Source organism: Mchenga conophoros, linkage group LG18 (genome assembly GCF_057382185.1).
Source record: "Mchenga conophoros isolate Kocher_MC1m ecotype Shallow Benthic linkage group LG18, M_conophoros_male_GT1.1, whole genome shotgun sequence".
Classification (NCBI taxonomy): Eukaryota; Metazoa; Chordata; class Actinopteri; order Cichliformes; family Cichlidae; genus Mchenga; species Mchenga conophoros.
In genome coordinates, this window is record NC_140543.1 from 25,315,187 (window position 1) to 25,341,845 (window position 26,659).

General features: G+C 40.6%; 3 protein-coding genes and 1 long non-coding RNA gene across 7 annotated transcripts in view; 2 read left to right on the plus strand and 2 right to left on the minus strand.

Annotated features, from left to right (window-relative positions):
* gk5 (glycerol kinase 5) lies at positions 1–13,108 on the minus strand. 2 transcript variants are annotated; one of them, XM_085255234.1, is made up of 17 exons: positions 12,987–13,108; positions 12,361–12,658; positions 12,181–12,274; positions 9,903–9,978; positions 9,702–9,795; positions 9,380–9,511; positions 7,373–7,448; positions 6,917–6,978; positions 6,753–6,826; positions 5,667–5,727; positions 5,308–5,434; positions 5,133–5,237; positions 4,881–4,975; positions 4,403–4,506; positions 2,889–2,948; positions 2,461–2,594; positions 1–1,868 (listed from the first exon to the last, which is right to left on the minus strand). In XM_085255234.1, exons 2-17 carry the CDS (start codon positions 12,484–12,486, stop codon positions 1,696–1,698), a joined length of 1,593 nt encoding a protein of 530 aa, XP_085111360.1. In that variant the 5' UTR covers positions 12,487–12,658; positions 12,987–13,108; the 3' UTR covers positions 1–1,695. The 2 variants fall into 2 exon arrangements, with proteins under 2 accessions (XP_085111360.1, XP_085111359.1); XM_085255233.1 differs by lacking the exon at positions 12,987–13,108 and having other exon boundaries at positions 12,361–12,972.
* LOC146553900 (nucleolin-like) lies at positions 12,178–22,223 on the plus strand. The gene is made up of 14 exons (XM_085255235.1): positions 12,178–12,320; positions 13,575–13,632; positions 16,003–16,155; positions 16,826–16,888; positions 16,976–17,099; positions 17,813–17,970; positions 19,455–19,526; positions 19,613–19,736; positions 19,841–19,998; positions 20,302–20,428; positions 20,946–21,106; positions 21,189–21,278; positions 21,396–21,519; positions 21,614–22,223. The coding sequence occupies exons 1-14, from the start codon at positions 12,300–12,302 to the stop codon at positions 21,747–21,749; spliced, it is 1,569 nt and encodes a 522-aa protein (XP_085111361.1). The 5' UTR covers positions 12,178–12,299; the 3' UTR covers positions 21,750–22,223.
* Positions 22,153–25,276, minus strand: LOC146553901 (uncharacterized). Its single transcript, XR_014889563.1, has 3 exons — positions 24,917–25,276; positions 24,597–24,717; positions 22,153–24,351 (listed from the first exon to the last, which is right to left on the minus strand). It is a non-coding gene; the product is annotated as an uncharacterized LOC146553901 (long non-coding RNA).
* LOC146553902 (polyamine-transporting ATPase 13A3-like) overlaps positions 24,787–26,659 on the plus strand; it is a 36,825-nt gene continuing 34,952 nt past the window's right edge. For 2 of the 3 annotated variants that reach the window (XM_085255232.1, XM_085255231.1), the window contains exon 1: positions 24,788–25,134. In XM_085255232.1, coding sequence (XP_085111358.1) covers positions 25,076–25,134 — 59 coding nt within the window. In that variant the 5' untranslated portion in view covers positions 24,788–25,075. Of the gene's footprint in view, positions 25,135–26,659 lie in introns of all 3 variants that reach the window. The other variant, XM_085255230.1, reaches the window with a different exon arrangement.

Genomic DNA, 26,659 nt, shown 5'->3' on the forward strand with positions numbered 1-26,659 from the left:
TGATAATTCAGGTTTTTAATAGAAGCCCATCCCCAGCAACAAAAATGCTAGAGCTTCTCATCCAAATCTTTTTACAATTACACACATTGTATTCATCTGCTAGGCCCTAGCATGTTGGAATGACACGTGCCATTCAGAAACTGAATGAAGTACAAGTCATGTCACACACGTGAACTGGTGTTAACTTTAGGGTTAGGCACAGTATTACACTTTGCAAGAGAACAGATCATCACACGGGGGAGCAGAACAAGTCAGGAAAGACATTCACAGTTTAGATCTAGTTAGTCATTTGGGCTTCATCATAATGCGATCAGAATTTTAAACTATGTCATCAGAGTTCATCAAGTCGAGATCAAGACTCGAGTCAAAACATTATCATATGACATCCCCATGGTTGTACTCCACACTAACAAAGAATAATCATGAGACATGGACTGGTTTGAACCCCTTATGACCTCACTCACAGCAACAAAATAACAGATCAAAGCATCAAACAGTACAAAATTAGACATTTTTGTGTTTATTACAGTTAAATCTAATACTTTTTCCAGCTCTTGTTGCCAATCGAGAGGTATATAATCGACTAATTGGAAGCATAGAATTAACATTAAACACTTAACTCCAGTCAAATTCCCACATACAGAAAAACAAACACATACAATTCGTTTTTTGTTCTAGTCATATTTAAATCTCTGAATACAGCCACTGAATATAATTTGTTGATCACACAGTAATTAATTTAAAAAATAAAAATAAAAAAAAGGCATCATGTATGACTTTACGAGGTCAACGTTCAGATTTAAAATTGGGAGGCAGCTGCTGCAAAAGTGAAACATTAAGCTGCACATATCGGATCTGGGCTTCCTTTTGTGCAGTCTGAGGTGTCATGAACAGAGGCTCATGTGTGAATCTGGGATGAACGCTTTTAACTCTATAGCTGCTGATGAACATTTGGCATGCGGTTGCTATGGCGACCTCATGATTTTTAAAAAGCTGTAAAAGGTGGTCGTCAGCACCCCCATGTGGGAAAATGTAAAAATCTTATTTCCACTGCGGAAAAAAAAAAAAAAATACCGACTGAAATATGAAGCAGCACCAGTGACGTCCATCCTGGAATGAATGAAATGTGCTTGTAAACCAGCTGCTGTGTGCAAGAAGAGGAAATCAAGTCAGGGAACAGCAACTCCTGTTTGTGGACAGCAATTCAAGGCTGTGGCTGGGGAATCCTTTGGCTTGGATCTGACCTGCACTGCTGTGTGAAGTTAGTACAAGCGTGCCTTCAACTGTATTAATCAGTGCTGCAGCATCATGTCAGTGCATTTGTCCTTTAGCTTTACATTAGAGGGGCACTTGGAGAGTGTATCCTATGACAAGATCAATGCCCTGCTGCGGTCCAGAACGGTTTCCTTCCTTAACTGTGCTACACCTCTTCAACAAGTTTCTAAAAACGAAGCTAGGTAGATTATGTGCAAACTTGCAGACAAACAAGTGGCTGTGAAAACAGATCTTGGAAAAATAAAAAAAATCTGCTGTCATGTTCCCTAGGACGACTAAGTAACTGCTGGCAACGATGTTTTCCTTACATAAAAAAAAAAAATTAACAAAAATCATCGGTTTACTTTCAAATGTCATCAGATCTGACATCCCCATCCTTCATGGTCACCCCATGGACTCTCCGTGTGTGTGCTTCAAGTGTCAAGGCTTGTTGTACCAATTCATGGAGCGCCGCAGAGCTCTCTCCCAGCTCTGGAGGATGGGGACGTACTCCCCGTTTGGGCTGCCGGTGCACTCCTTGTCTGCACATCGGGGCAAAAACTCATCGTCTGCACTCTGCAGCTTTTTCAGCTCCTCGCGCGTCCTCCAGAAACCTGCGTACAACACCGACACAAATATAAATGCAGAATCTAGCACCGCATAAGGTACGCTGTGGTGCAAAAAGAGCAATAAATGCTGGACAAATGATCTAATTATCTACATCACTGTGGACTGATCCACTTAAAAGCCATGTTCCTCATGATTCATTTTATTTTTCAGTCGTCAGCACCACCTGCTTCTGGCCTGTTATGAAACAGCCACAACAAATCAGCCATATTTTCTGGTTGATTTGATTAAATGCTGACTAATATATAACAATCTAATTACATAATGTGAATAATTAAATGGAAAACAGGTTATGTAACAAACAGCAAGGCTTTTTGCCTCTCCTGCCAGAGTCAGCAGGAATAAAAATAGGACTTTTGATCAAAACTTTTCAAATGGGCCTGTCAGGAGCTGTAATATTTTTAGAGAAAAACCACAGTGAAAGTAAGACCAGAGTGTCAGAGCATGATAGATCACTCCGTTTGTGCTCAACGTCATTTCTAAGACATCTTATCTTCACACGGCCGTGAATCAAATGCTCCTTCAAAACATTCGACTACAGTGCAAATATTTGTTCTGTTTAAATATTTATTTCCATACCGACTTCAAGTCCAGCGACAAAAGCAGCCCCGAGACATGACATCTCATGGTGCTGGGGTCTGGCTATCTTTTTACCAAACAAGTCTGAGGTCAGCTGCATGACGAAGTCATTGGAGGAAACACCACCGTCCACCCTGAGAGAGAAAGGAGCCGAGCACTCAATTAGATTTTCCTTCACTTTACTGTAACAGTATCAGGGAAACATAAAGCCATAATGCAAAGTCAATAAAGAAATTAACTGCATGAGTGGAGGCAGAGAACACAAGAGTCTATTCTGTTACGCCCAGTTTGTTGGCTAAAAGACAAACACTAAAATAAAATATCAAACGGGTGTCTGGTCTCTGTATGAGTTAAATGCCAACACACAGAGTTTTTATTGCATGTACAGTTACTACCTTCAGACTGACGAGTTAAAAGAAGTACTGTACCTTATCTTTGTGATGGGAATACAGGTTTCTCTTAACATTGTCTCATACAGCTGCTTATTTCTGGAACAGAATGTAAATAAGCATGAATGAGAATAAACAGTAAAGCAATAAGGAAACTAGAGTGCTGTGCAATAGTCTTGAGCCACCCTCATTTCACTACGTTGGACTCGAAAACTAGGAAATTGGTGCAATCATACATGAGAATACAGCTCTTAAGGCAAAAGAAGAGTTTGTACAATCCCAGCGTGATTGCAAGTCTGACCACCGTTAATCTTCAACACAATTTTTAATCTCTTTAAACACTCTTCAGGAACAGTTCTCCACAAATAAATAAATGGTAAATGGCCTGTATTTATATAGCACTTTACTAGTCCCTAAGGACCCCAAAGCGCTTTACATATCCAGTCATTCACCCATTCACACACACATTCACACACAGGTGATGGCAAGCTACATTGTAGCCACAGCCACCCTGGGGCAGACTGACAGAGGCGAGGCTGCCGGACGCTGGCGCCACCGAGCCCTCTGACCACCACCAGTAGGCAACGGGTGAAGTGTCTTGCCCAAGGACACAACGACCGAGACTGTCCAAGCCGGGGCTCGAACCGGCAACCTTCCGATTACAAGGCGAACTCCCAAGTGTTAAGGATCATTATCAGGTTAGAAAATGAAGCCACTGAGGCTTTCCAGATTTTTAAAGATCTCTAATTCCACCGTCTGAAATTCAGCCCCAAACCATGACACAGTCTCTCCTGTGTTTTACAGATGGCTGTGGACACTCACCTCTCTCCTGAACTCCTTCATACATTTGGAACCAAAAATGCCAAATTTGCATTCATCACTCCATCGGACCTGTTGTGGCTGATTTTTACTCCAGTACTTGTGTAATTTGGCCTACCTCAGCCTTTCTTCCTTTTTGAAAATACATTTTTTTCTCATGTCTTCAGGACATGACTTTCAGATACACTGTATCTGCTAGATAGTTATTAGGTCGAACATTTCTTATTCTGTCCTCCACTTATCCAGTTTCCTCAACATTTCTAAGGATATACTTGCGCACTCTTCCAAAATATGCCAAGGTTTCAGCTAATAGCTCTTTGGGAGTTATTGTGTGGTGCAAAAATATTTGATGCCAATATAAGAAGTGTGTTATTTAACATTTTCATAGATTCTTCTACAGAAATTGAAAAAGATTACGCGTTTTTGTGACCAGCTGCTACTAACAAAGTTGTCTGCTATGAGTAGACACAACACTGGTTCCTCCCTTGAGTTAGGTGCCTTTTTAATACTTGAATGATTTACAGATCAGTTTTAAGCAGCTTACCAAAAACTCCAAACACGGCTAAAAATGGTCGGGTACAAGGACAGGACTGAGAAGGAGTTAAAAAAAAACAAAGTTTTTCAATAAAAAAAACTTTGAAACTTGCTCTTTGCTCTTGGAAGCAAAAATATTTACCAAATGAGTGATAGCTCAAGTCTTTTGCACAGTATTTAATCTTTTGAAAATGCCTCACCTGAAGGCGACTGACTCCAGAATGGCCCGGACCAGGTGGCGTTTAGTAGTAGATGGTTTTAGGCCCATGAAGGAAGCGCATGCTTTTGGATCATTCAGAGGAGCCTTTAATAAAACATTTACACCAACAGTTAATAAACTGCAGTCGTTAAAGAAAGGATGAAAGAAAAAAAAGGTCTCTAAACGGTCTTTGTGTCTTAAAGTCAAGCTCAAAAATTGTTGGTCAGCAGACGTGCTGTTACGCAGCTCCTGCAGGGTTACTGTCGAAAAGTAGCTTTTGCGTGTCTAACTATAAGCATTTAGCATCCAGCATAAACACTTACAAGGGCGAGTTCACAATGGAGGGCAGCAAAAAAAAAAAGAGACACCATGTTACAGAGAGATAAATAAAATAAAGAAATGAATGAGTGTTGAGTTAAAAGAAACTACACGTAATAAGAAACACACGCTTACAGCAGAAAAACAAAAAGTGCACAGACCTGCAGGCCGCTGAAGGAAGGAACAAAACACACTCCATCTGAATCACTGACACTGTAAGCCATGGTGCTGGTCTCTCTGACATCAGAGAAGAGCTCTGAAACAGCACACACACAGGTGTCACACACAATCCCTGGTTCTGTCCGTCACTGCCACGCTCAGTGTTCAGTGTGGAAGAGGAAAACCGACTATGATTTAAAGATGGATGAATTAGTCCTGCGTGGTGTTTTCACACTATACGCCTCACTGCTCACCCAGCTTCTGTGCCCATTTGATGGCGGTCCCTGTGTCGGCTGCATTTCCCTCTGCCAGGTACACCACCTCTGAGCCGATCTTCCACCCCACAAGAGGATACAGACCTGTAAAGAGAGGTCAGAGGTTATGATTAGCCTGAATGGGTGAATATGAATGTATGTGTGGACTCTTTACCTGCTACAGATGTATGTGGTTTGCTCCCAGTGTTTATGTCCATGAAGGTGCCTGTTCCCATGGTGATCTTCACATCACCAACATCAAAGCAGCACTCTCCAAACATGGCTGCCTGTTGGTCTGCCATCTAAGGCACATGGACAGAGGAGATAATTGAAAGTTTTGATGACAATGAATGTTGAAAACTTGCAATTAAGGGAAGTGAAGTAGAGTGCAGGGATGACGTGCAATCAGCTGCTGATTAGCTAACTTTGCAAGACATCTTTGTTACAACATAATGGTGGTGAAATCCCAGGTTTAAGCAGTTAGAGGTTTGCAATGCAGACAAGAGATTGTGTGACGGTCAGATGTTGACTCACCACTGACATGATAGGAATGGGCACGCCAAAGATGGATGGGTCTGTGGAACCAAAGTCATGGCTGTGGTGTCAAGACAAGAAACCGGAGAAATCAGACACAATGCATCACGATGCTTCCTTCTCTCACCCCAAGCGGTCGTGGCTGGGGCCGCCCCTCCCTGAGCCTGGCTCTGCTGGAGGTTTCTTCTCGTTAGAAAGGAGTTTTCCCTTCCCACTGTCTCTAAAATGCTTGCTCATGGGGGGAGGGGTCATATGATTGCTGGGGTTTTCTCTCTATGTACTATTGTAGGGTCTACCTTACAATATAAATCACCCTGAGGTGACTGTTGTTGTGATTTAAATCAAATTGAATTGAATCGTCTCACAGTCTCTTTCAGAGCTTTACTCTAAAGGCAAACTGAAGGCAAAGGACATAACGAGATGCTCCGCTTTATGCTTACTGTATATTGCAAAGGTTGGGTTTAATTGAGTCTTTAATTATAACTCTCTAACTAACATATTGAAGTGACTGTTGACAGTGTACATTTTCAGTCAGTGCATTTGAACTTTAATGTATACATTTTTCTTATGCACACACGTTTGCTTCCACCAGCTGCAAGAAAGCAAACATGTGAGTCACATTAAATGTGATCATGTGGGATTGTGGCACACACTCAGTGTTTCTCAAGAAAAATCTTTTAGAGAAAAAACAGAAACAAAATGAACACAATCTCTTTTCCCCCACTTCCTTGCATATTATAACACTGTGCATGGATAAAAGTTGGGACCCATTGATCTATATATAAATAGGTATAAAAAGAAGGACTCTTGGATTCTCTGCCAAAGTCAGCGTCTCATATGGAACCGCATTAAACATTGATAGGTTCTTCCTTTATTGATACTCACTGTCTCCACAAAGTTTCATTAAATTTAGACAGATAGACTTTGAATCAAACAAAAAGACAAACAATAACAAAAACAAGCATGTCTCAGACTCAGCAGGGACATAAAAAAAACATAGAATACAAAGACAAATGTGATCATGTTTATTAATATGAGCGACTTTTGCTAAAACATGAACAAACTGGAAGCGAATGGTCCACTCACCCTGTATTTTCTACTTTGGGGAAAATAGAGAGCGGCAGGGACACAAGAGAGGAAAGAAACCCACTCCAGCACATCTATGAAACAAGTCACATTACAGGGATATAAAAAGACAAACTCAAACCAACCACAGAATAAACAGTAAATAATTATGACTGACACCAGACCTGATAAGAGTCGAAAATCCCTGTTGAACTGGCATTAGAGTAATCGGTGGCATGCAGGTGTCCTGAAACAGATTAGGAGATGCATATAATCATTCTCTAAAAGAAAGGTTAATTAACAAAAAACTCGAGCTGCTTGTCACTTTTCCAAATCTCCTCCCCAGGAGTGAGCCGAAACATTCCTGAGGAATTTCAGCCAATCAGTGACTCAGTAGGATTGATAAGACAAAGGACATTCTGTCTGGGGATTATTATCCTGTTAGGAACTGTACAAAAATCACAGTTCACTGCACAAATCTTATATTACTGAACTTGTTTTAGATGTCACTGAGTTCAAGAGACTAAACGAGAATAGCTAGAAAAAAACCTCTCCCCTGAAAGGAAAGAAAAAAAGAAAAAGTGTTTTTAGTCTAGGCTTACTCGATGTCTGGGAAACCAAGCTAAACAATGCAAACCCACCTTTTGTGAGTTTAAACAGGAGCCAGCTGTCTATTGTCCCAAAGCAGCAGTAACCTTCATCTATTGCTTGACAAACCTGAAAGAAGAAAGAAACACGACGAGGCTGAAAACAGAAGAATGCTGTGGGCCATCTAATACTGAGGCTTCTCCTTTCCTTTTTTATTAATCAACTCTTTGGTTCATAAGGGCATCAACACAAGTTTATTTTTACATAAATAAAAACCTCCCTCCTGGGGCGTAGCATGTTTGTGTTTCTTAAGAGGGACAAGCTGGGAGCGAGGGTTCTGCGCAGCATCTCAAGCGTAATTTATGTTCCTGTAAATGTGTCAGTCTGCGTACACGTTTCTGTTCGGACAGCGAGACCTGAAGGCTTTTCTCCCATCACAGCCGTGCTCCCATGCAGTCCTCCAAAATCCTAACTGCATGTCGCTGGATGCTGAATGCTGATTGGTTGATAAGTGGGCCAGAGCAGGAAAGCGGAGTACACCGGGAACAGGAGAAGCATAAAAAAAACAACCAAACGAACAAACACACAAAAAAACGTAAAAAAAATAATAATACAGAAGCTTTGAGAGTGGCTGCAGTGGACTCTTTGTTTGACTTCAGCGCTTTGTATATTTGAACCTTGCTCTTCCCTGCAGGTGGCTGACGGACCACAAACAGCACACAGCAATCAGCCCACAAACCAGTTATACCACATACTTTGTATTCTGCCTCCATTAACAACAGAGTTCTCTGTAGGTAGACGGGCCATCCCCTGATTGGCGGTGGACTGTGAACATGCAAAGCATAAATTCCGCTTTAGCCGAGCTGTCCTCGGACTTTACTCTTCTGGACAGAAATCTCTGATGTGTCCTCAATCTGCTGGAGCCACTCATCCACTTTTAGGGTTATAGCTCCTGATGCTGGTGTTACCACTGGGACCATTTTGAACTGTATCTTCCACATCTGGTCCAGTTGTTCCTTCAGCCACTGGCACTTCTCTGTTTATCTCAGAATCTGGTGCTTAGGGTTTGCTCTTCTGCCACCATTATCAGAGCTTCTGTGCTGTCCTTAAAGCCAACATTTTTCTAGCCCCTGCTGGGATTTCTTGATGTCAGCCACTTCCTCTACCTGTCGATGGTACATCCCAATGCAGGCTTTTGGTCTTTTACAATGCTTCCTCCTCCTTTCCCTCACCATCATCTTTCTTCAACTGCCTGAAGTATTCTTCATCTCAAGTGGAACCATCTTCCTAACCTACTCATGCATCCTCCGTCACCGTCTAATCCTTGCCTCACCTCTTTCCGCTACTTGCACAGCCTCAGGGTGTCAGATTTTGGGTGGAGACCTCCGTCCATTGTGAGCAGGTTTTTTGTGTCTTGACATATCAGTGTATCTCCTCCTGTTTAATATTACAGTTGAGTATTAAATGACTTGTCTTAGATCTTCATTGTGGAACCCAAAGGACTGTGGGTACTTGTAGCTGTTCTATGTGCTTGTCATCCTGCATTCTCGAAAACCTTTTGGTGTGGATCACCTTCCCACACTCTGACACCACTGAGTCACACTTATTCAGGCTGAGGATCAATGAGTCAATGTCTCACTCATGCCGGTTGTACAGCTTGATGTTATCCATGCACAGGAGATAGCTGATTATTACTCCACAAATCTACTTTGAATATGTATTAAAAATACATACAGACTAGTGGTTGGAAAATCCTTTACAAATGGTAAATAGTTATTTATTCTCTTATACTGATGGTAACAACTGTAAGAGTCTAACCCTAACCCTTAATAGTAATGAATGATTTGTTATATTCCGTCAAATATGAGGGAACTTCAACTTTTCAGTGCATTCACTGTTCCTGAATTCATCGTTTAGTTGTGATTTTTCACACATAAACGAATTGTTTGATTGCAATTAAACAGTGGCCCACATTGTTCCCAGTTGTTATGCATGCAAATGTGTGCAACTGTGTTACTCTACTTTTGAGCACAAGCCCGTTAGTTAACCCTTCCACGCACCTGTTTGTAATGTGTCAAGACCCAGACGAGGCGAAAAGTGACATGCTGAGTGGAGAAGACGATGAGACTTGCTGCAAGCAACCGTTTCTGCCTGGTAACAAAGTAGAGGACCTTCATTGCACCATGGATTGCCTGAGATTTTTGTAAAAACAAACAAACAAATAAGATGGATAAACAAAAAGCACATCCAGCACTGGTTGAAAAGAATTTTGAGTTTACATGGGAACATCATATTTATTTGAAATTTTTTCCTGCCTTTGCCTTTTAAAGTCCAATCTATTGACTAAAGATCATGAAAGATAGAAATGGGGAGCAGCCTCACTTTCATGGTGCAGGATCTGTTCCAGGACTTCACCAGGTCTGCAGCTCTCTGATCCTGCCAGCTGATGAAGTTGTGGAAAGGAACCCCAGTTCTCCTGTCAAAGCGGAAGAGGAGATGAGAAACAAGCTAGAGGAAAAGCCAGCGTAGGGCATGAATTATTCAAAGATGTGCTAAAGTAGGTATGTGAGCAAAGCTATTCACCTGTCCCATGTTGTGAAGGTACTGCGCTGAGTGGAGATCCCAAGGGCCTCTACCTGGTGCATTTGTATTCCTGCATCTATATGATCAGGACAGCAACACGAGCACAAAACGGTTAGGCAGAGAAAAAGAAGGACAAGGATCGTTTTTCTAAAAAAATTCCAACATAAGACATTCACATTGCAGTAAATGATTAAAAAAAAAGAACAATTAAAAAAAATCTAAAAGCCAAGTGTGCTTAACTGGAATATCAGTATATGATCTTTCGCACGCAATTTTCTCTTTGACAACAAAACTAAATGAACTATGGGAAACTTCGGTAGTGTTTTATCCAGAGGTGGGACCAAGTCATTGTTTTGCAAGTCTCAAGTAAGTCTCAAGTCTTTATCCTCAAGTCTCAAGTCAAGTCTCAAGTAATGTCAGGCAAGTCAGAGTCGAGTCTCAAGTCACTGGTGTAAAAGTCCGAGTCAAGTCTCAAGTCTGAAACTTTGAATTTCAAGTCCTTTCGAGTCTTTAAAAAAAAAAAAGAAAAAATAATGTTGCAGTTATGCTAAATGTAAATATTAGACCATGTAATTTTAAAATCTGTGTTTTTCTCAACACATACAAAATAGTGAACTTAGAAAATATACACAAATTGTGAAACTGCACCTCTTTAAAATGCAGCTCAATTAAACCTAGCTCCAAGAATAATTTTCACCGACAGTTCTGAGATAAGCTGCATGTTATTCTTGGATGCGGTTGTAGGACCAGCTTTAAAATCGCATGACAAAAATATACACATTAAAAAAAACTGTATCACCAACGTAGCCTGGACAACATTTGCTAGTTAGATGAAGTCAGCTATCTCATCTTAGCATATTTATATGCATATTTATAATCATACGGTTCTTGGAGTGAGTGCATACACTCATGAAGTTTAGTAACTTCAGGTCACTGCAACAAGCCCAGGTACAGTTTACCGACGGATGGGTGCAGGACCTTGAAATGCACCGTGTAGAACGAAAGACCATCGTACGTATCATAAGTTTACCAGTCTCACAAATCGTCGTCATAAATATACATTCCTTAACCGTTTATTAATATAACCTTTGAGCTCAACGGTAATTAATTAGTAGTGGAAATAATTTCTGGTACCCATCACAGAAATGTAGCAGTGACAATAATATTGTATGCTGTAATCGTACTGGGCAATTAGTGATACAAAAAACCTGTTTTATCCTGTGAATAAAAGTATATGTTTTTGTCAATGTACCATAATAACAGAAGCGAAACGCAATATTGTGTCAGGATAATTCACTATTTATGCACAATAAATAAAGGAGCATAGCGCGACAATTTCTGTTCAGCGCCAGACTTGCTTGTAACCTATATCACCAATTATGTTATGAAAATGACGTATTAACTACAACAGCAGACTGACCTTTGTGTAAATGCTTGGAGCAGACTAACCTGTGAGCTGGAGTGTTCTGGGACGTTATATTTGATCTTTGAATGGCAGCAATCCAGGCCATCCGTCGCGTCTTTGTTACTTCGGAAACATGGCTTGAACAATTTCTCTTCAACGACGTAATCCGATAACAACCGATCTCTTTACCCGTCAGCTTCTCGTGGCTGTCATGCGACCGGCTATTGCAGTTAACAATACAACGGCTTCTTGACATTTTTGTGTTTCTTTTTATCGCTGTATAACTGATTTCAATTGAAAGCCTGCGTGCGCTAGTACCGCTTGCCACGAGTTCCCAGAATCCTTTGCGGTTCTACCCGTGAATGACGTCACATTTTCAATCTCTATATAATATGCATGTTAAATTTTATATTTGGGGTAAAATATCAAGTCTTTTCAAGTAAACCGGTTCAAGTCCAATTCAAGTCCCAAGTCATTGGTGTAAAAGTCCAAGTCAAGTCACAAGTCTTAGAACATTTTTTAAGGTCAGGTCTAAAGTCATAAAATTAATGACTCGAGTCTGACTCAAGTCCAAGTCATGTGACTCGAGTCCACACCTCTGGTTTTATCTATTATGCTTGTATTACAACATGCCTAGAAATGGTTACAAAGCCATTTCTAAGGCTTTGGGACTCACTGAACCACAGTGATAGCCATTATCCACGAGATTTCCAAGGTACCCTGACCTAGTGCAACAATGGCAAATAAAAGAGTTTATCTTTAGATTCAAGTGTGACCAATATACAAAAAACCTTAGAAATCAGGAAGGGGACAAACACTTTTTCATGGCACATCTCCGGATTGACATAAAAGTAGGAATTGGAGCAGATGTACCTTGCACGGCTCCTTTAACCACAGAGATAAACCCTTTCCACAGGTCATCTGGGTCCATCTCCACATGTCCTACCTCTGGATAGAGGAGCACAACCTGGGGAAAGATCAAGTTTGTGTGGATGCTGCATTTAATTTACCAAGTAGGTGGTGAGGAATTAAAAAGGCAGAACAGATGAATACCTTTGTAGAGCATGATCCTCGGATCTTTGCCTCCTTGTCATAGACGTGGCATCTGATTGACGTTGTGCCCACGTCCACCGACAAAATGTAGCTTTCCTTCTTGAAACCGTTCCTGTGGCTCCCCATTGTGGGAAAGTGTGTCCTATTTTGTCTCAGTGCTGTCCCACGCCATTTGTGATCAACTCATTGTGGTCTTGTGTACAACCTGAATTGCTCGTTTAATCCGATAGTAGCTTAACTGCACCGGGTTTCGTGTTGGGACTGTAACTCCACCTTTGGACTCGGGTTCCAGTTCAGCCTGTTTGAGTCAACAGATTGCTACAGCATGATTTTCCAGTAGAGCAAACATTCGCATCACAAATTTTTGTAGCTAAAAGTGAAAATGGGTCCAAAGTTTGGCTGGAGCCGAAATGCTTTTCACAAGTTCACCAAACTCAAAAGTTAAGCTAGGGCTAACTGGCTAGAAGACATTTAAATAGTAATTAGCTTCCCCAAATCTGTCTAACCGCTTTATTCTAACCTCTGTTTCCGGGATCTACTCCCCTCACCGTGCGGTAGCGCAAACGGTAGTCTAATTATCAGCAAGGAATAACGAAAGTAGTAGTCGTAAAACCGCGTAAACTTACCCGAAAGCGTGTTTCTGTGCGGGCATCCGTAGAGTACATCGTACGCATGCGCAGTACGGTACTCAAGTCCGGTAGCATGTGGATGTTTTCATCCTAGCACGCGTGTATGGTTCTGACTGACGCTACAATTGTTTCAGCCTGTGATTTTGTGCTATTTAAAGGTTTAATATGGCAAAAACAGACGTAAGAGTTATACCGCATTTGTGCAACTTACACAAACAGGCTTTGATGTGATAATAATGCATTGTGTTAAGCGTTTATATCACGTTGTTTTTTGGGGTCAGTGCGAACTCAGGAGCTAGCAGTCGGTTAACTTGTGAATTATCATAATTAAAATTGTACAAAACATGAGTCTGATTATAGTCGAGTACTCGGATATAATACCGTTATTACATTAGAAAGGCCAGCTATTTAGGGAAGAGTTAATTTTTCTGTCTTTAATGATAAAAATGCTAAAAGTAACACGAACATCTCTGCCGTTAGCACAGTGTTTTGTCAGACATCGCAAAGGAATTTACAGACTTCAAGTTGGGTTTTTGGTAAACGTAAATGGTAAATCGTTCACTGAAACTGTTGTGTTTGTTTCAGGCTACGAGACGGAGAAAAAAACAGAGCAAAGTTGTACAAGAGGACACAGCTGACACTGGCAAGTAAATCCCTATTAATATGTAGAAATTCACAGTAAACATAACTGTTTGAGCTGAATAATGTTAGTAACTATAAGTCCTTCAATCTTTATGATCTCAGCGGACACTTTATAAGGTACAACTGGCGTATAGTTTTGCCTGCACAACTAACTTACTGTTTTGTGGCACAGATCCAACAAGGCGATAGATACATTGCTCAGAGATTTTAGTCCATATTGATATGACAGCATCACGCAGTTGCTGCAGATTTGTTAGTTGCACAGTTGATGTGAATCTCCTGTTCTACAACATCCCAAAGATGCTCTTTTGGATTGAGATCTGGTGACTGTGGAGGCCATTTGGGGAGTGCAATGAAATTACTGTCATGTTTAAGAAAGCAGTTTGAGATGATTTGAGCTTTGTGACATGGTTTGTTATGCTGCTGACAGCAGCCATCAAAAGATGGATACACTGTGGTCATAAAGAGATGGACATGACCAGAACAATATTCAAGTAGGCTGTGGTGTTTAAACAGTCCTCTGGTACTGGTACCAAAGTGTGCCAAGAAATTATCCCCAACAACATTAAACTACCACCCGCAGCCGGAAATTGTTGATACAAGGGAGGATGGAGCCATGCTTTCATGTTGTTTATGTCAAACTCCGTCCTTTCCACCTAACTGTTGCTGCAGAAATAGAGATTCATCAGACCAGGCAATGTTTTTCTTACTTCTATTTTTCATTTTTGGTGAGCTTGTAGCCTCAGTTTCCTGTTGTTAGCTGACAGGAGTGATACCCAGTGTGGTCTTCTGCTGTTGTAGTCCATCTGCTCCAAGTGTCAAGATGTTGTGCTTTCAGAGGTGCTCGTCGGCATTTTCCTGGTTATAACAACTGACTATTTGTGTTAATGTTGACATCTTATTATCTTAAATCAGTCTGGCCATTTTCCTCTGACCTCTGACCCCAACAAGGAATTTTGACGCAGAGAACTGCCGCCTACAGATATTTTCTTTTTCAGACCATTTTCTGTAATCATAGTGATGATTATGTGGGAAATTAATAATTAATCAGCAGTTTCCACTCAGATCCACCCATCTGGCATGAGCAATCATGCGACATTCAAAGTCACTTAAACTTCAAGTTAAGATGACTTTACGTTTCCCAATTCTGGTGCTCGGTTTGAATTTGAGGGCGATCGTGGCTCAAGAGTTGGGAGTTCGCCTTGTAATCGGAAGGTTGCCGGTTTGAGCCCCGGCTTGGACAGTCTCGGTCGTTGTGTCCTTGGGCAAGACACTTCACCCATTGCCTACTGGTGGTGGTCAGAGGGCCCGGTGGCACCAGTGTCCGGCAGCCTCGCCTCTGTCAGTGCGCCCCAGGGTGGCTGTGGCTACAATGTAGCTGCCATCACCAGTGTGTGAATGTGTGTGTGGATGGTTCAAGGTTCAAGGTTCTTTATTTGTCACATGCATAGTTATACAAGTATAACACACAGTGAAATGTAACCGGAGCGGAGCGGTCAGGAAGGCGTCTGGACGTGGCCGCGCCATCTTGTTATCATGGGTGGATGACTGGATATTGTTACGGATTCAATATATTGGGGATGGATACAAGAGGAAAAGCCAAAAGAACAACACTGGTCCAGCCGGGTTGAGTCAAACGATGATTTTAATGATCACACGCGTGGGAGATGGACACCGTACGCAGACAGCATCAGATCTCAAAATGGTGGAGCATTGATCAAACTCTTATAGCCTCTAGTGGCCCCCACCTAATCATAAAAGCCTAAACATTCACATTCTTTCTCTCACACAGCGCCTAAGCTACGACCTTGGCTCCCTGTTTATCTGCTCCTGCTGAGATGGGGCAGAAAACTCCAGTATGTTCTGTTCTCTTCTAATCAGACAAATAAGGCGATGACTTTCTGCGAACAGTATTTCTTATAACTCAGCAGTATAATGCATCATAAAACAATATCATTCATTCACAATAAATCAGCAGTCTAATGTAATGCAAATCAGTTTAACAAATGCAATAGTTATCACCTTCTTCTAATTCAGGAGAATAATGCAAACTAAAACTACATAATAATTCACAATCTTTAATTAGGGGTCTAACATGGCATAAAATAATATTATAATCCCACAATATGTAAAGCGCTTTGGGGTCCTTAGGGACTAGTAAAGCGCTATATAAATACAGGCCATTTACCATTTCAGCAGGACATCTGGATCATGTCCACCTGCCTAAATTCAACAGCGGTGCTGCCATGTAATATTTGATTAGATATTTAGTGGACAGTTGGGCAGGTGTACCCACTGAGGTGGCCGGTGAGTTACTGTCACACAGGGTGTCTGCACTTGAGCTGTGTGAGTAATTAAAATATCTTTTCAGATCGTCAGACGGACACTGTGATAAAAGTTAAAGGAAATGCCCCCACAGTAACTGTATCCTGGAAGAAGAAGAATGAGGAAGGAGAGGATGATGACACACAAACGACACTTGATGCAAGCGATCAGATGACTGCCGAAAAGATGACTGGTTGTGGTAAGGATGTTCACTGGATGTTACTGCTGCATGACCAAAATCTTTCAATATCCTTTCTCCTCTGAAGTGTGCATGTGTAATAATATAAAATAATAAAGTCTATCTGTTGCATTTCATACAAGATTTTTAGAGCGCTGCTTCCGATATGAAACACGAACCCCTTCCACTGATGTCACAAAAGATCCAGTCACAACAGTTAATTTACAGCATCTTTAAATGATGGCAGGTCTGCTTTTACTAGATGAAGAGACCTCAATCGACCCCAGCCTTTGTCAAAGTATTTTCAAAGACATAAATATTATTCTTCAAATGATAAAAGCTATTGCATGCTATAAAATTGTGATAACAGGCGTTTAAGACCAAACCCTCCAGAGACCATGAAGCCTTAGCTGGCAGAAGTAGTTGTGTTTTATTGGCTGTGGCTCAGGAGGTAAAGCGGGTCGTCTGCTAATCATAAAGTTGGCGGTTCACTGCCTGCCTCCTCTGGTTTTCATGTCGGAAGTGTCCTTGGGTTGGATACTGAACCCTAAGTAGCCCACACTGCATCCATTCACCCAGTAACCGTGTGTGTGTTACTGGGTGAATGAGGCTTTTGGTAAAAAATGTTCTTAGAGTGCAGTTAAAGTAGAAAAGTCCATTTAACATCTGTAATACTTTCTGTCCTGTGCAGTAAATGGGAAACAAAAAGCAGTTAAGAATCGCCCATCCAAGAAATCTAAGGTGAACAACGATGGTGAGGACTCATCTTTATCTTGTACATTACCTCGTATTCCTGGAGAGGCTTCGCCTTCACATGTTTCATCCCTTTATTCTTCTTTAGGATTTCGTATTTGTGTTGGCAACCTGAACAAAACTAAAACCTATCAAGAAGTCAACGTGTCACTAGAAAAATACTTCATGTCGCAAAGCCTTCTGTTTCAAGACATTCAATTAGCCCAATCCAGGTGAGTGTTTCTGTTTGTTTCTTTGTTTATGTGATTTGTTTTTTTCATGTTAAGTCCTCTAAAAGGTGTGATGAAAAACCTCTTTGCCTGTGAAAGCAACAAATGTGCCTGATCTGAATTTAACGGTCTTCTCCTGCACTGTGGGACAAATTCCAGTGTTATTTTTAGGTTGCTGTGAAAGTCCTGTGTGACTTCTTGGAAACGTATTTGCATTCTCAAAACTGACCTAAAATTTGCACAATATTCATCTTTTGTGTTAACGTAACTTAACAGTTTTGCTGACGGACATTGCTCATAAAAGGAGCCGACTTTTTGGTTAAATCACAAAGACAAAAATGTTCAGCATGTAGCTGCTGTGTTAAATCTAAGCTGTAAGTTCATGGATAAGGAGAAAGGCGGTTCGTCCTGAGCTGTGTCAAGGAGAGCGGTGATGATCAGTGAGCAGCAGTATGGCTTCATGCTGAGAAAGAGCACTACAGATGTGGTGTTTGCTTTGACAGGCTGACAGTTGAGAGTGCATTATAACTTGTCAGGTTAACAAGTTGCATATTTAACACTTCATAAAAGCCCCCAAAAATTAGCAATGTGGAAAATGAAAGTATGCACAAGAAAAACATCAAAACCTTTTCTTTGCCCCTCCTAAAAAATATTTTCTGTGTTTTGTAAATTTTGCTGCTAGATGAAATAACTGATATGAATGTGTGCTGTTGTAGGAAACATGCTTTTCTAGATTTGGCCACCGAAATGGACTTGACGAAAGCGTTGGCGTTAAATGGAGAGATCCTTCTCGATAAGCCAATGAAAATCACCAAAGTAAAGATCACAAGTGAGGACAAGGCGAAGGTGAACGCACGCTCACTGGACAAAAAAGGTAAAATAGTACTGTTAATTGATATCAGACATGACGTTTCAGACATGAGTTTTTCATGGTTGTTTATTCTTAAATAATCTTCATTTGGTTCTTATTTAGTTTATTTAATTTTTCTTGCAACATTTCCTTAGTTGTTGGTTTAATTTGCTGTTTTTATTAAGAGTTTTATTGTCTCATAATTTCCTCTTTGCCTGACTTCTGCATCTTTCCTTTATGTCAAGTTTACTGTTGTCTTTGTTTTGCTGTTTAGTTACAGTTCTCACTTCCTGTTTCTTTTTGATAGTCACTTCTTTTGTTTAGCATCTACGTCCTTTGAAAAATTCCTGATAATTTGCAGCTGTGTTTAGTTGCCTTCCTGTTCCCCTTTCCCTCATTACTGTCTGTGTTTTTATAGTTTCTCTCTGTCATTATATTAATGCTGCTATCCTGTATATATTGTACATACTATTGTTTGAGTACTTACGATTGTTTTTTTTTGTACTTTTTATATTTTACATTTATATTTATTATTGAAACTTGCACCAAGGGAGTGGCACTCCAATTTCGTTGTACTCTGTACAATGACAATAAAGGCTATTCTATTCTATTCTATTCTATTCTATTCTCTCCTCTTGGTTGCTTGTTGTCTCATTGTGCCATATAGCGTTAAATGAGAGGACTCAAATACACTCTCTGCAGACAGACTTAGGCTACGTCCACACATACCCGGCTATTTTTGAAAACGCAGATTTTTCTATGCGTTTGCGCCTTCTGTCCACATGTAAACGGCGTTTTCGGTCACTGAAAACTGAGATTTTTAAAAACTCCTGCCAGGGTGGATATTTTCGAAACCCAGTTTTTGCATTTACGTGTGGACGAGGTAAATGGAGAAAACGCAGCGTCAAAGGTGTGCGCATTTTTTGACGTCACACTGTGCGTCACGTTATTGTTTCGGTGAAATGAATATATACAATGGCGGACGTAGACAAAATACAGTTAATTTTACTCTCTGCAGTGTTTAAATGCTTACATATGCATACACATTCTGCTTCTATGCGCCATCTTTGTTTACGCTTTCCCACCCAGGCTTATTGACTTCTGATTGGCCAACATTTCTACACGGATAGGAATATAGCGCCACCTGCTGCTTTGGCATGTTCCTAGCAGCGTTTTCCTTCATTTCTGCGTTTACGTGTGGACAGGATTATTTTTTAAAACGAAAACAGAAAATCTCCGTTTTCAAAAATACCCGTGTACGTGTGGACGTAGCCTTAGTAAAAAGAAAGCACCGCTGTATTGGTGAGGTGGGTTGTCCAAAGAAAATGACAACATCCTCACAAATTCCATCAAAGAAAAAAGTAAACTTAATCCAAAAATCAGGACTCAAATTACTAAAGGAATAGAAGATGAAAAAATAAATAAACAAGAATACAAAGTCCATAAGCTGAAAAACCTTGACCAAAACCCAGGACGATGGCGGTTACCACATTTTCTATCTCTTGCAGTAAATGGTAAAAGGAAGGCAGAAACTGTCATTGAGGATTCCCCATCAAAGAAAGCAAAGCGCATCAATGATGGTATGAACTCATTACTGCTTGTCTTGTAAGATATCCAGTGATCCTGAAGACGCCTTTACACATCTCGCTGCTTTATTCCTCTTTAGGATTTTGTCTTTTCGTTGGAAACCTCAACAGCTCTAAAAATTCTGAAGAACTGAAAGAGTCACTAGAAAAATATCTCATGTCACAAAATCTTCTGTTCAAAGACATCAGATTGGACCAATCCAGGTGAGTATGTTTTCTTAATTTATGCTTTATTTTTTTATTTTCATTTTATTTATTTATTTATTGCTGCTACATAAAGTACATAAAGTGATTTTCTGCTGTTACAGGAAACATGCATTTGTAGATTTGCTCTCAGAAATGGACCTGACTAAAGCCTTGACATCAAATGGGGAGGTGCTGCTCGATAAACCAATGAAGATCGCCAAAGCAAAGATCAAAAGTGCAAAAAAAGTGAAGGTGAAATCTCCTGAACTAAAAAAGCAAGGTAAAAATGACCAAATAGATTTGTTTAATGTGCGTTGATTAAATTAATGAACTTCTTATCGAACTTTAAGAATGTGCATTTGTCACATAGTATAAGAGATGGATCTGGCCTCTGGTAGTGAAAAACCAATGTGGAAGTTCCTTGAGCCTTCCAGTCCTATAGGAATCTGTGGCAATGGTCATTAGCAGGAACCTTTGTAAACACTTTCTTAGTGAGTTTAAAATATAAAACATTGTGAGGATCAAAATAGTAATATAAGCTTTATATATTTAAAAAAAGTGGAACTTTCCTGTATTTTTGCAGCCAGAGATGCCAGATGTTTGTTTGTAAAGAACTTGCCTTACAACGTAACGAAGGAAGACATTCTGAAGGTCTTCCACAAGGCCATCGCCATCCGGTTTCCTGGTGGAACTGAAGGCCCAACCCAAGGGTGAGAGTTTTGAACAGGAAGTTGTCAGATGAGGAAGTCATTCATTACTTGTTTATGCTTTGAAAGGGGGACCTATTATGCTTTCATGTTAGAATGGTGGAAGTTTATATTAAAGCTGAGATTCTAATGATGAGGTCATAATGTGTACAAGTAATCCCTGTGAGCTAAAAGTTGAAGCTTGAATCTGCTTTAAACTCGTAGTATGATGACGCCACCAAGAGGGGATATCCTTATATGGTCCTCTTGCAATGGCTATGGCAAAAGCCCCACCCACCTGCTGTTTAATCCTTTTGTTTATGACGAAGAGCCAATCAGAACCAGGTTAGCATAAAGGCTGTTAGTGAATGCGCTAAGGCTTAGTATTAGATCATTAATGGTATTTTTAAAAGGGAATCAGGCAAAGCTTTCTACGAGAGTTCAAAGAGATAACATTAAAGATATTAAGCTGAAAATTAATATAATAGGTGCATTTTTAAAGATTGTTTATAACAAGTGAAATGTCTTTATTTTTCAACAGAATTGCCTTTTTGGAGTTCAAAAACACAAGCATTGCTAGGAAGGTACAGAAGCAAAAACAAGGAGTGACGATCCAAAAGAGGGTTTTGATTTTGAACTGTGTAGGAGAAAAAGGTGCTTGTAGAGTCACTAAAGCTGATGTGGAAAACAAAAGGAAAAAAGGTAAGTGAAATCAGTGAAGCTGTTTGAATATTCTTTTTTAGTAAATTTAATGTGGACTTTGCATGTTCTGACCTCCTTACAGATAAAAAGGCCTTGCAGTCATCCCAAAATATTGAGGCCGGCAAAAAAGAAGCCAAAGAAGAATCGTGTGAAAAGCCAGAGAAAGCAAAGGGTATCATCTCATTATCTTGATGTTTTCAGATTGGCTGCTTGATTACAGAAGTGTGGCGTTTGTGATGTCAGTTTGAGTAAAACAGCGGCGTTAAATTATTAAATGTTTCTTTTCTAGTCCTGTCAAAAACACTGATCGTCATGGGCCTCGCTGAGAAGACGAGTCCAGAGATGCTCAAAAGTGTCTTTGAAGGAGCCGTCAACGCAAGAGTCACTGTAAATAAGAAAGACGTTTCAAAGAGGTCTGTAGTGCGAAGCTGTCTCTTTACTGTGTTAACTGCTTAAACTGAGTTCACGATTCTCACTTGGATGCATTTTACATTTCATTTTCGTCAGGTTCGGCTTTGTGAACTTTGGCAGCGATGAAAGTTGCAAAGCTGCTAAAGAGGCTATGGAGGACTGCGAGCTAGATGGCTGCAAAGTGACTATCGCTTATGCATATCCCAAGGGTAAAAAAAGTCGGCGAGCCTAAGGAGGCTTGGAGGGGGATCCCGATGGAAAGTCTGCAGGTCTGTAAGCTGGCAAAGAAGGAAGAAAGTTGACAGGTGGAAGAGCGAGGACAGGAGGAAAGACGTAACCTACTGCCTCATAAAATGCTCATTATGGAGAGGTCAGCAGACTATAGTGTAGACTGTGTGATCACACACAGAGGGATGAAGTCCCCTTTAGCTTCACTGTAGCGCTTTACTGTCTTTTACTTCATTGTTTTGTTTTTGTTTTGCTTCTTTGCTCAAACCCTGAATTAAATCCACTGTAGTCCACAGAGTTTTTCTTCTTGTTTGTTAGTGAGTACAACTTGATGATGCTATCTTCACTTTGGGTTAGATTTTCTACACCGACATGAAAAGTATGTAAAGAATAATGTACCTAATTCAATTCCAGTACCAAAAAAGTTGGGCCACTGTGTAAAATGTAAGCAAAAAAATAAAATCCAGTGATTTTCAAATCTCGTAAATCTATATTTTATTCAGAGTAGAACAATTCAGTTCATTTTTATTTTTATATATCGCCAAATAACAACACAGAAAAAGAACATAGAAAACCTGTCAAATATTTAAACTGAAGACATTTATCATTTTAAGAAAGAAAAATCTGTTTGAGTTTGACGGCAGCAACGTGACATGTTCGTGTTTACCACTGTGTAGCATCCCGTCTTCTTTAAGCAACAGCGCATAAACATCTGGGAACTGAGGAGACCAGCTGCTGAATTTGGGAGAAGAATGTCGTCCTATTGTTGTCTCGGTGATTGTAGCTGCTCAACAGGCCAGTCCAGATCGTCACTATGGAGCTGCGCTGCTGTAATAGATGCAGCACGCGCTTTAACATTATCCTGCTTAAGTATGCAAGACTTTCCCTGAAAAACACGTCTTCTGGATTGGAGCATATGTTGCTCTAATACCTGTATATAGCTTTCAGCATTGATGGTGCTTTTCCTGATGTGCAATCTGGCAGTTCCAGAGCACTAATGCACCCCCATACCATCAGAGCTGAACTTAGCTGAGAGAAGACGACAGTAGTGCCGCCTGAGGTCCATTCGCAGATGGTGTATTATAGTTTGCACACACACAGATTTCTCCAGATTATTTTGAAGATATTATGTACTGTAGATGATGAGATATTTAAAGAATAGAGAATTTCAGAACGGTGAACCTCTGCCCGTCTTTACGTCTGAGAACTTCTGCCTCTCTAAGATACTCTTTTTAAACCAAATCACGTTACTGACCTGCTGCTGATTAACACAATTCATTTTAAATTGTTCCTCCAGGTGTTTCTTTTTAGTACCGCTTAATCTTTTAGCCTCTTGTTGCCCTGTTCCAACGCTTTTAAAACATAAAACTCCCATAAAACTCAAAATGACATCATTTTGCACTTGGTGCTCACTATGGACCGACTTTGTTTTAGACAATCATTTTTAGACATGACTTTTGCAGGTTTTAACTGCTGCTGGGTTCGGCATTCTGAGGGAAGAATAGAGCAAAGCAGGCAGAGCTTTAGTAGATCTGCAGAGCTTTTTGGAGTAACACTAACAAATTTAAGCTGTTTACACACATTGCTGACCCGCAACAAGCTACATGACTGAGCTGTGCCTAGCTTGCACTTTGCTTGGTGCTGGGACAGACTGCTGTGGCACAGTGAAAAATGACATTGCACAACATGTGCCAGACTACAAATGGAAAGCTTGCAGTACTACAAATCTGCAGAATCATATGTAGATATATTCAAGACAACAGACTAAGACTGTTCAGCTATTCAGCTATTTAATTCAGCTATTATTAAACTTAAACTAAAACCTGTCCAGATAAGGATTTAATTTGGAGTTTACTTTTTTATCATTTTGTGCTTTGACCTAAATTTTAATTGGCTATTTAGCTTTGATTCAGATCAAATGGAAACTAAGTTAATGTATATGTTTGTTTCAGGAAAAGGACGCAGAGGTGGATCGCAGGATGCTGAACTTTGCATATATGACTTCTTTTCTCTTGATTTAATGTGAAGCCTGTGTGTTTCTGTAAAATGGTCAATACTCGTGCATCTGACAGCTTTAAATTCAGTTGTCATATTTTGCACTTTAAACCGTTCATCTTATAAATATATAAAAACTCATGAAAGAAGCCCGCCTTGTTGGCACTCATGTAACGTCATTTCATGTCAAAACGTCTGTGAAGGTTCTCAGTCATCCAGGTCATCGTAGTCAAAGGAGCTATTTCCAAGCAAAGGAGCTTCTTTCCAAGCTCCTTTGACTTCATGTCAAAACGTTTATTACGATTTGATAAGATGATGAAATAGATTTTTGAAACAAAACCAAGTTTTTTTGTGTGTGTGTTTTATTTTTTATTTTTTTATTTATTTATTTATTTTTTCTAAATGACATCAGAAACAGCAGTATGCGACATTACGTGATGGCAGAGCTTCAGTTCATCCTTTGTCATTTTTTTTTTTTTTTTTTTTTAATAAATAGGACAGGGGGAATGAATGAGAGAAAGAGGGGGAGAGAAAGAAAGAAAACCAAAGGGGAGAAGAGACGGTGAGAAGGGGGGGGGAAGAGAGAGAAAAAAAAAGAACTCCTGGGTCACCTGTATGGAGAAAAAAAAACAAACAAACAAAAAAAACAAACAGAGGAGACAGCAAACAACAAAGAGCAACATAATAATAGAGAAAACAAAGCACCATCACAATAAACTAGCTAGTCATAGATATCAGTATTTACTAAGTAATAAACGATATTGTGCAGCACGCAAGATAGACAGCGCACAGTGTGCTTTGAGGCAGCAGCCAAGAAAGCTTTAGTCCGCGTCTGTGAATACCCATGTGTGCATACCTGTGTGGATCAGCATGCTTGCATTCCAAAGGTTTCTCCATGTAATGATCAGCTAGGGAGTGTGGGGGGGCCACAGCCCCGTCCTCCAGGGTGTGAAGCGGGTGTGTTTTATTTTTAACATCTGCAATAAAGAGATAAAAGGTTAACTTGGTGAAACTTCTTAGCGGCCTCCGTCCTGAAACAACACCACCCTCACGGCTAAACGTGCCCCAATATCAAACCACGAATAACCAGTCTGAATACTGCGAGTCAGCCTTGCACACGATTCGTTGCAACTTGCAGAAATTCGCCCCAAAAGCGGTGTCCTTCAGTGACCTCACATCCTGTTTTCCCCACTTCCTTGTAAATGGACCGGTTTGGGACGGTCCGGGTCGCCTCGCAGCGTGGATCTCTTGCTGTGTCCACCGCGCGTTTCTCCAGACACTCGCTGCACGATCCGCAGTGTTTGCGGGCTGCAGAGGGCATCCAAGCAAACTTTAATGCAGCAGCTCCACCATGCAGGGGCTGATCTGATCCAGCAGAGAGAGTGGAGGCATCGGTAAGTCGGCAGCTCGCATGAATCCACGCTCGTTTACGCGATGATTGTAACGTTTTTGGACGCTTTCAGCAAAAAATGCGCCAAATCTCAGTTTAGCGACAGCTTGCGAAACTTTTTGACGACTTTGAGCCATGTTGGTGAAAGTTAGAGAGACTGGAAAGTGCTTTGCGTCCACTGATCATGCCCGATAGGCTGTGATTAAAACCGTGGAAATCTGTGTTTTTTCTGCTCTTACACTCAAACATCAACAGTTGAAATTTTCGCATTTAAAGCAGCGCGTTTATCGCTTTGGTTGTCGGATTTGTTAAATATGGCTCAAGTGGGGCTGGCATGTGGTGGAGACACCTTTTAGAGGATTCACACACCTGGGTCTGTGTGGCCTGCATGTGCTGAAGGGTTTAAGCTGTCATGTTGCACATGTGTACTTGAACAGCTTGGCTAAATCCCTGCTACACATTCAGGACTGTCTTTGATTTGATTTGGACACTCCAATATATTTAAGATCAAGCTGTTGGGAAGCCATTGCTTACATAGAGTGTCAGATTCTTGCAGAGTGCAGCAGTGTTTCAGTTTTATTTATTTCATATCTGCCCCTACAAGTTTTCCTGGCACAGAGAAGCACCGTGTGTTCACTTTTAGTGACTTTTTAATGGTGATAAAGTGGTTTTATATACAGATAAAGGGAAAGTTAAAGGAAAAGCCAATATAAAGGCTGTTGGTAAGGTGTTTGGACAGAACTGCTTTTATGCACATCTGCTGGTTGTCCACAAGCTCCACTGGAGGAATTAACAACTTTAGCTAAAAGATATTGTCTCATATCAGATCTGATAACTATGAAGGGTGTAGTTTATGATTTCTATCCTTATCAAATCTGGAAGAGACCAATCTCATCTCTTATCGTCTTCATTTATGCACTCTACTTGGTTTCTGCTCCTTTACCATGAATTTGTGCATGTGTGAGTTCAGTCTGTGGCAGTGCTGAGGTGTTACTGAAGCCCAGGTTGCTTTGATAGTGGGCTCCAGCTCCCCTTGTTTTTGGGTTGTCTCACCTTCTTCTATAGATTCTTTGTGGTGTTTGAATCAGGTGAGTTGGCTGGCCAATCAAGCTCTAATAGTAGATGGCTGTGTTGACCTTGAATCTGATAAAAAATAAAGTGGACCAACCACCACCGATGCCAGCAGATCACAGACTGCAGAAACTTTACACTGGATTACAAACACCTCGGGTTCTTTGCCTCTCTGCTCTTCATCCAGACTCTATGCCAAATTTACTTCTGTTTTAAAAGAGGATTTTGGACCGCTGAGCAGTTCGTTTTCTCGTTAGCTCAGGTAAGACATTTCTGAATCCCTGGTTCAGGTGTGGCTTCCTATTATGACTCTCGTCGCTCCTTTCCTGAGGACCTCTGTTCCCGGTGGCTGTAGATGCAGACACCAGTCTAAGTTCACTCCTCTTGAAGCTCTCCCAAGTTCTTGAATTAACTTTTCTTCACAGTCACCTTAAGGCTGAAGGTGCTTGTGCGCCTTT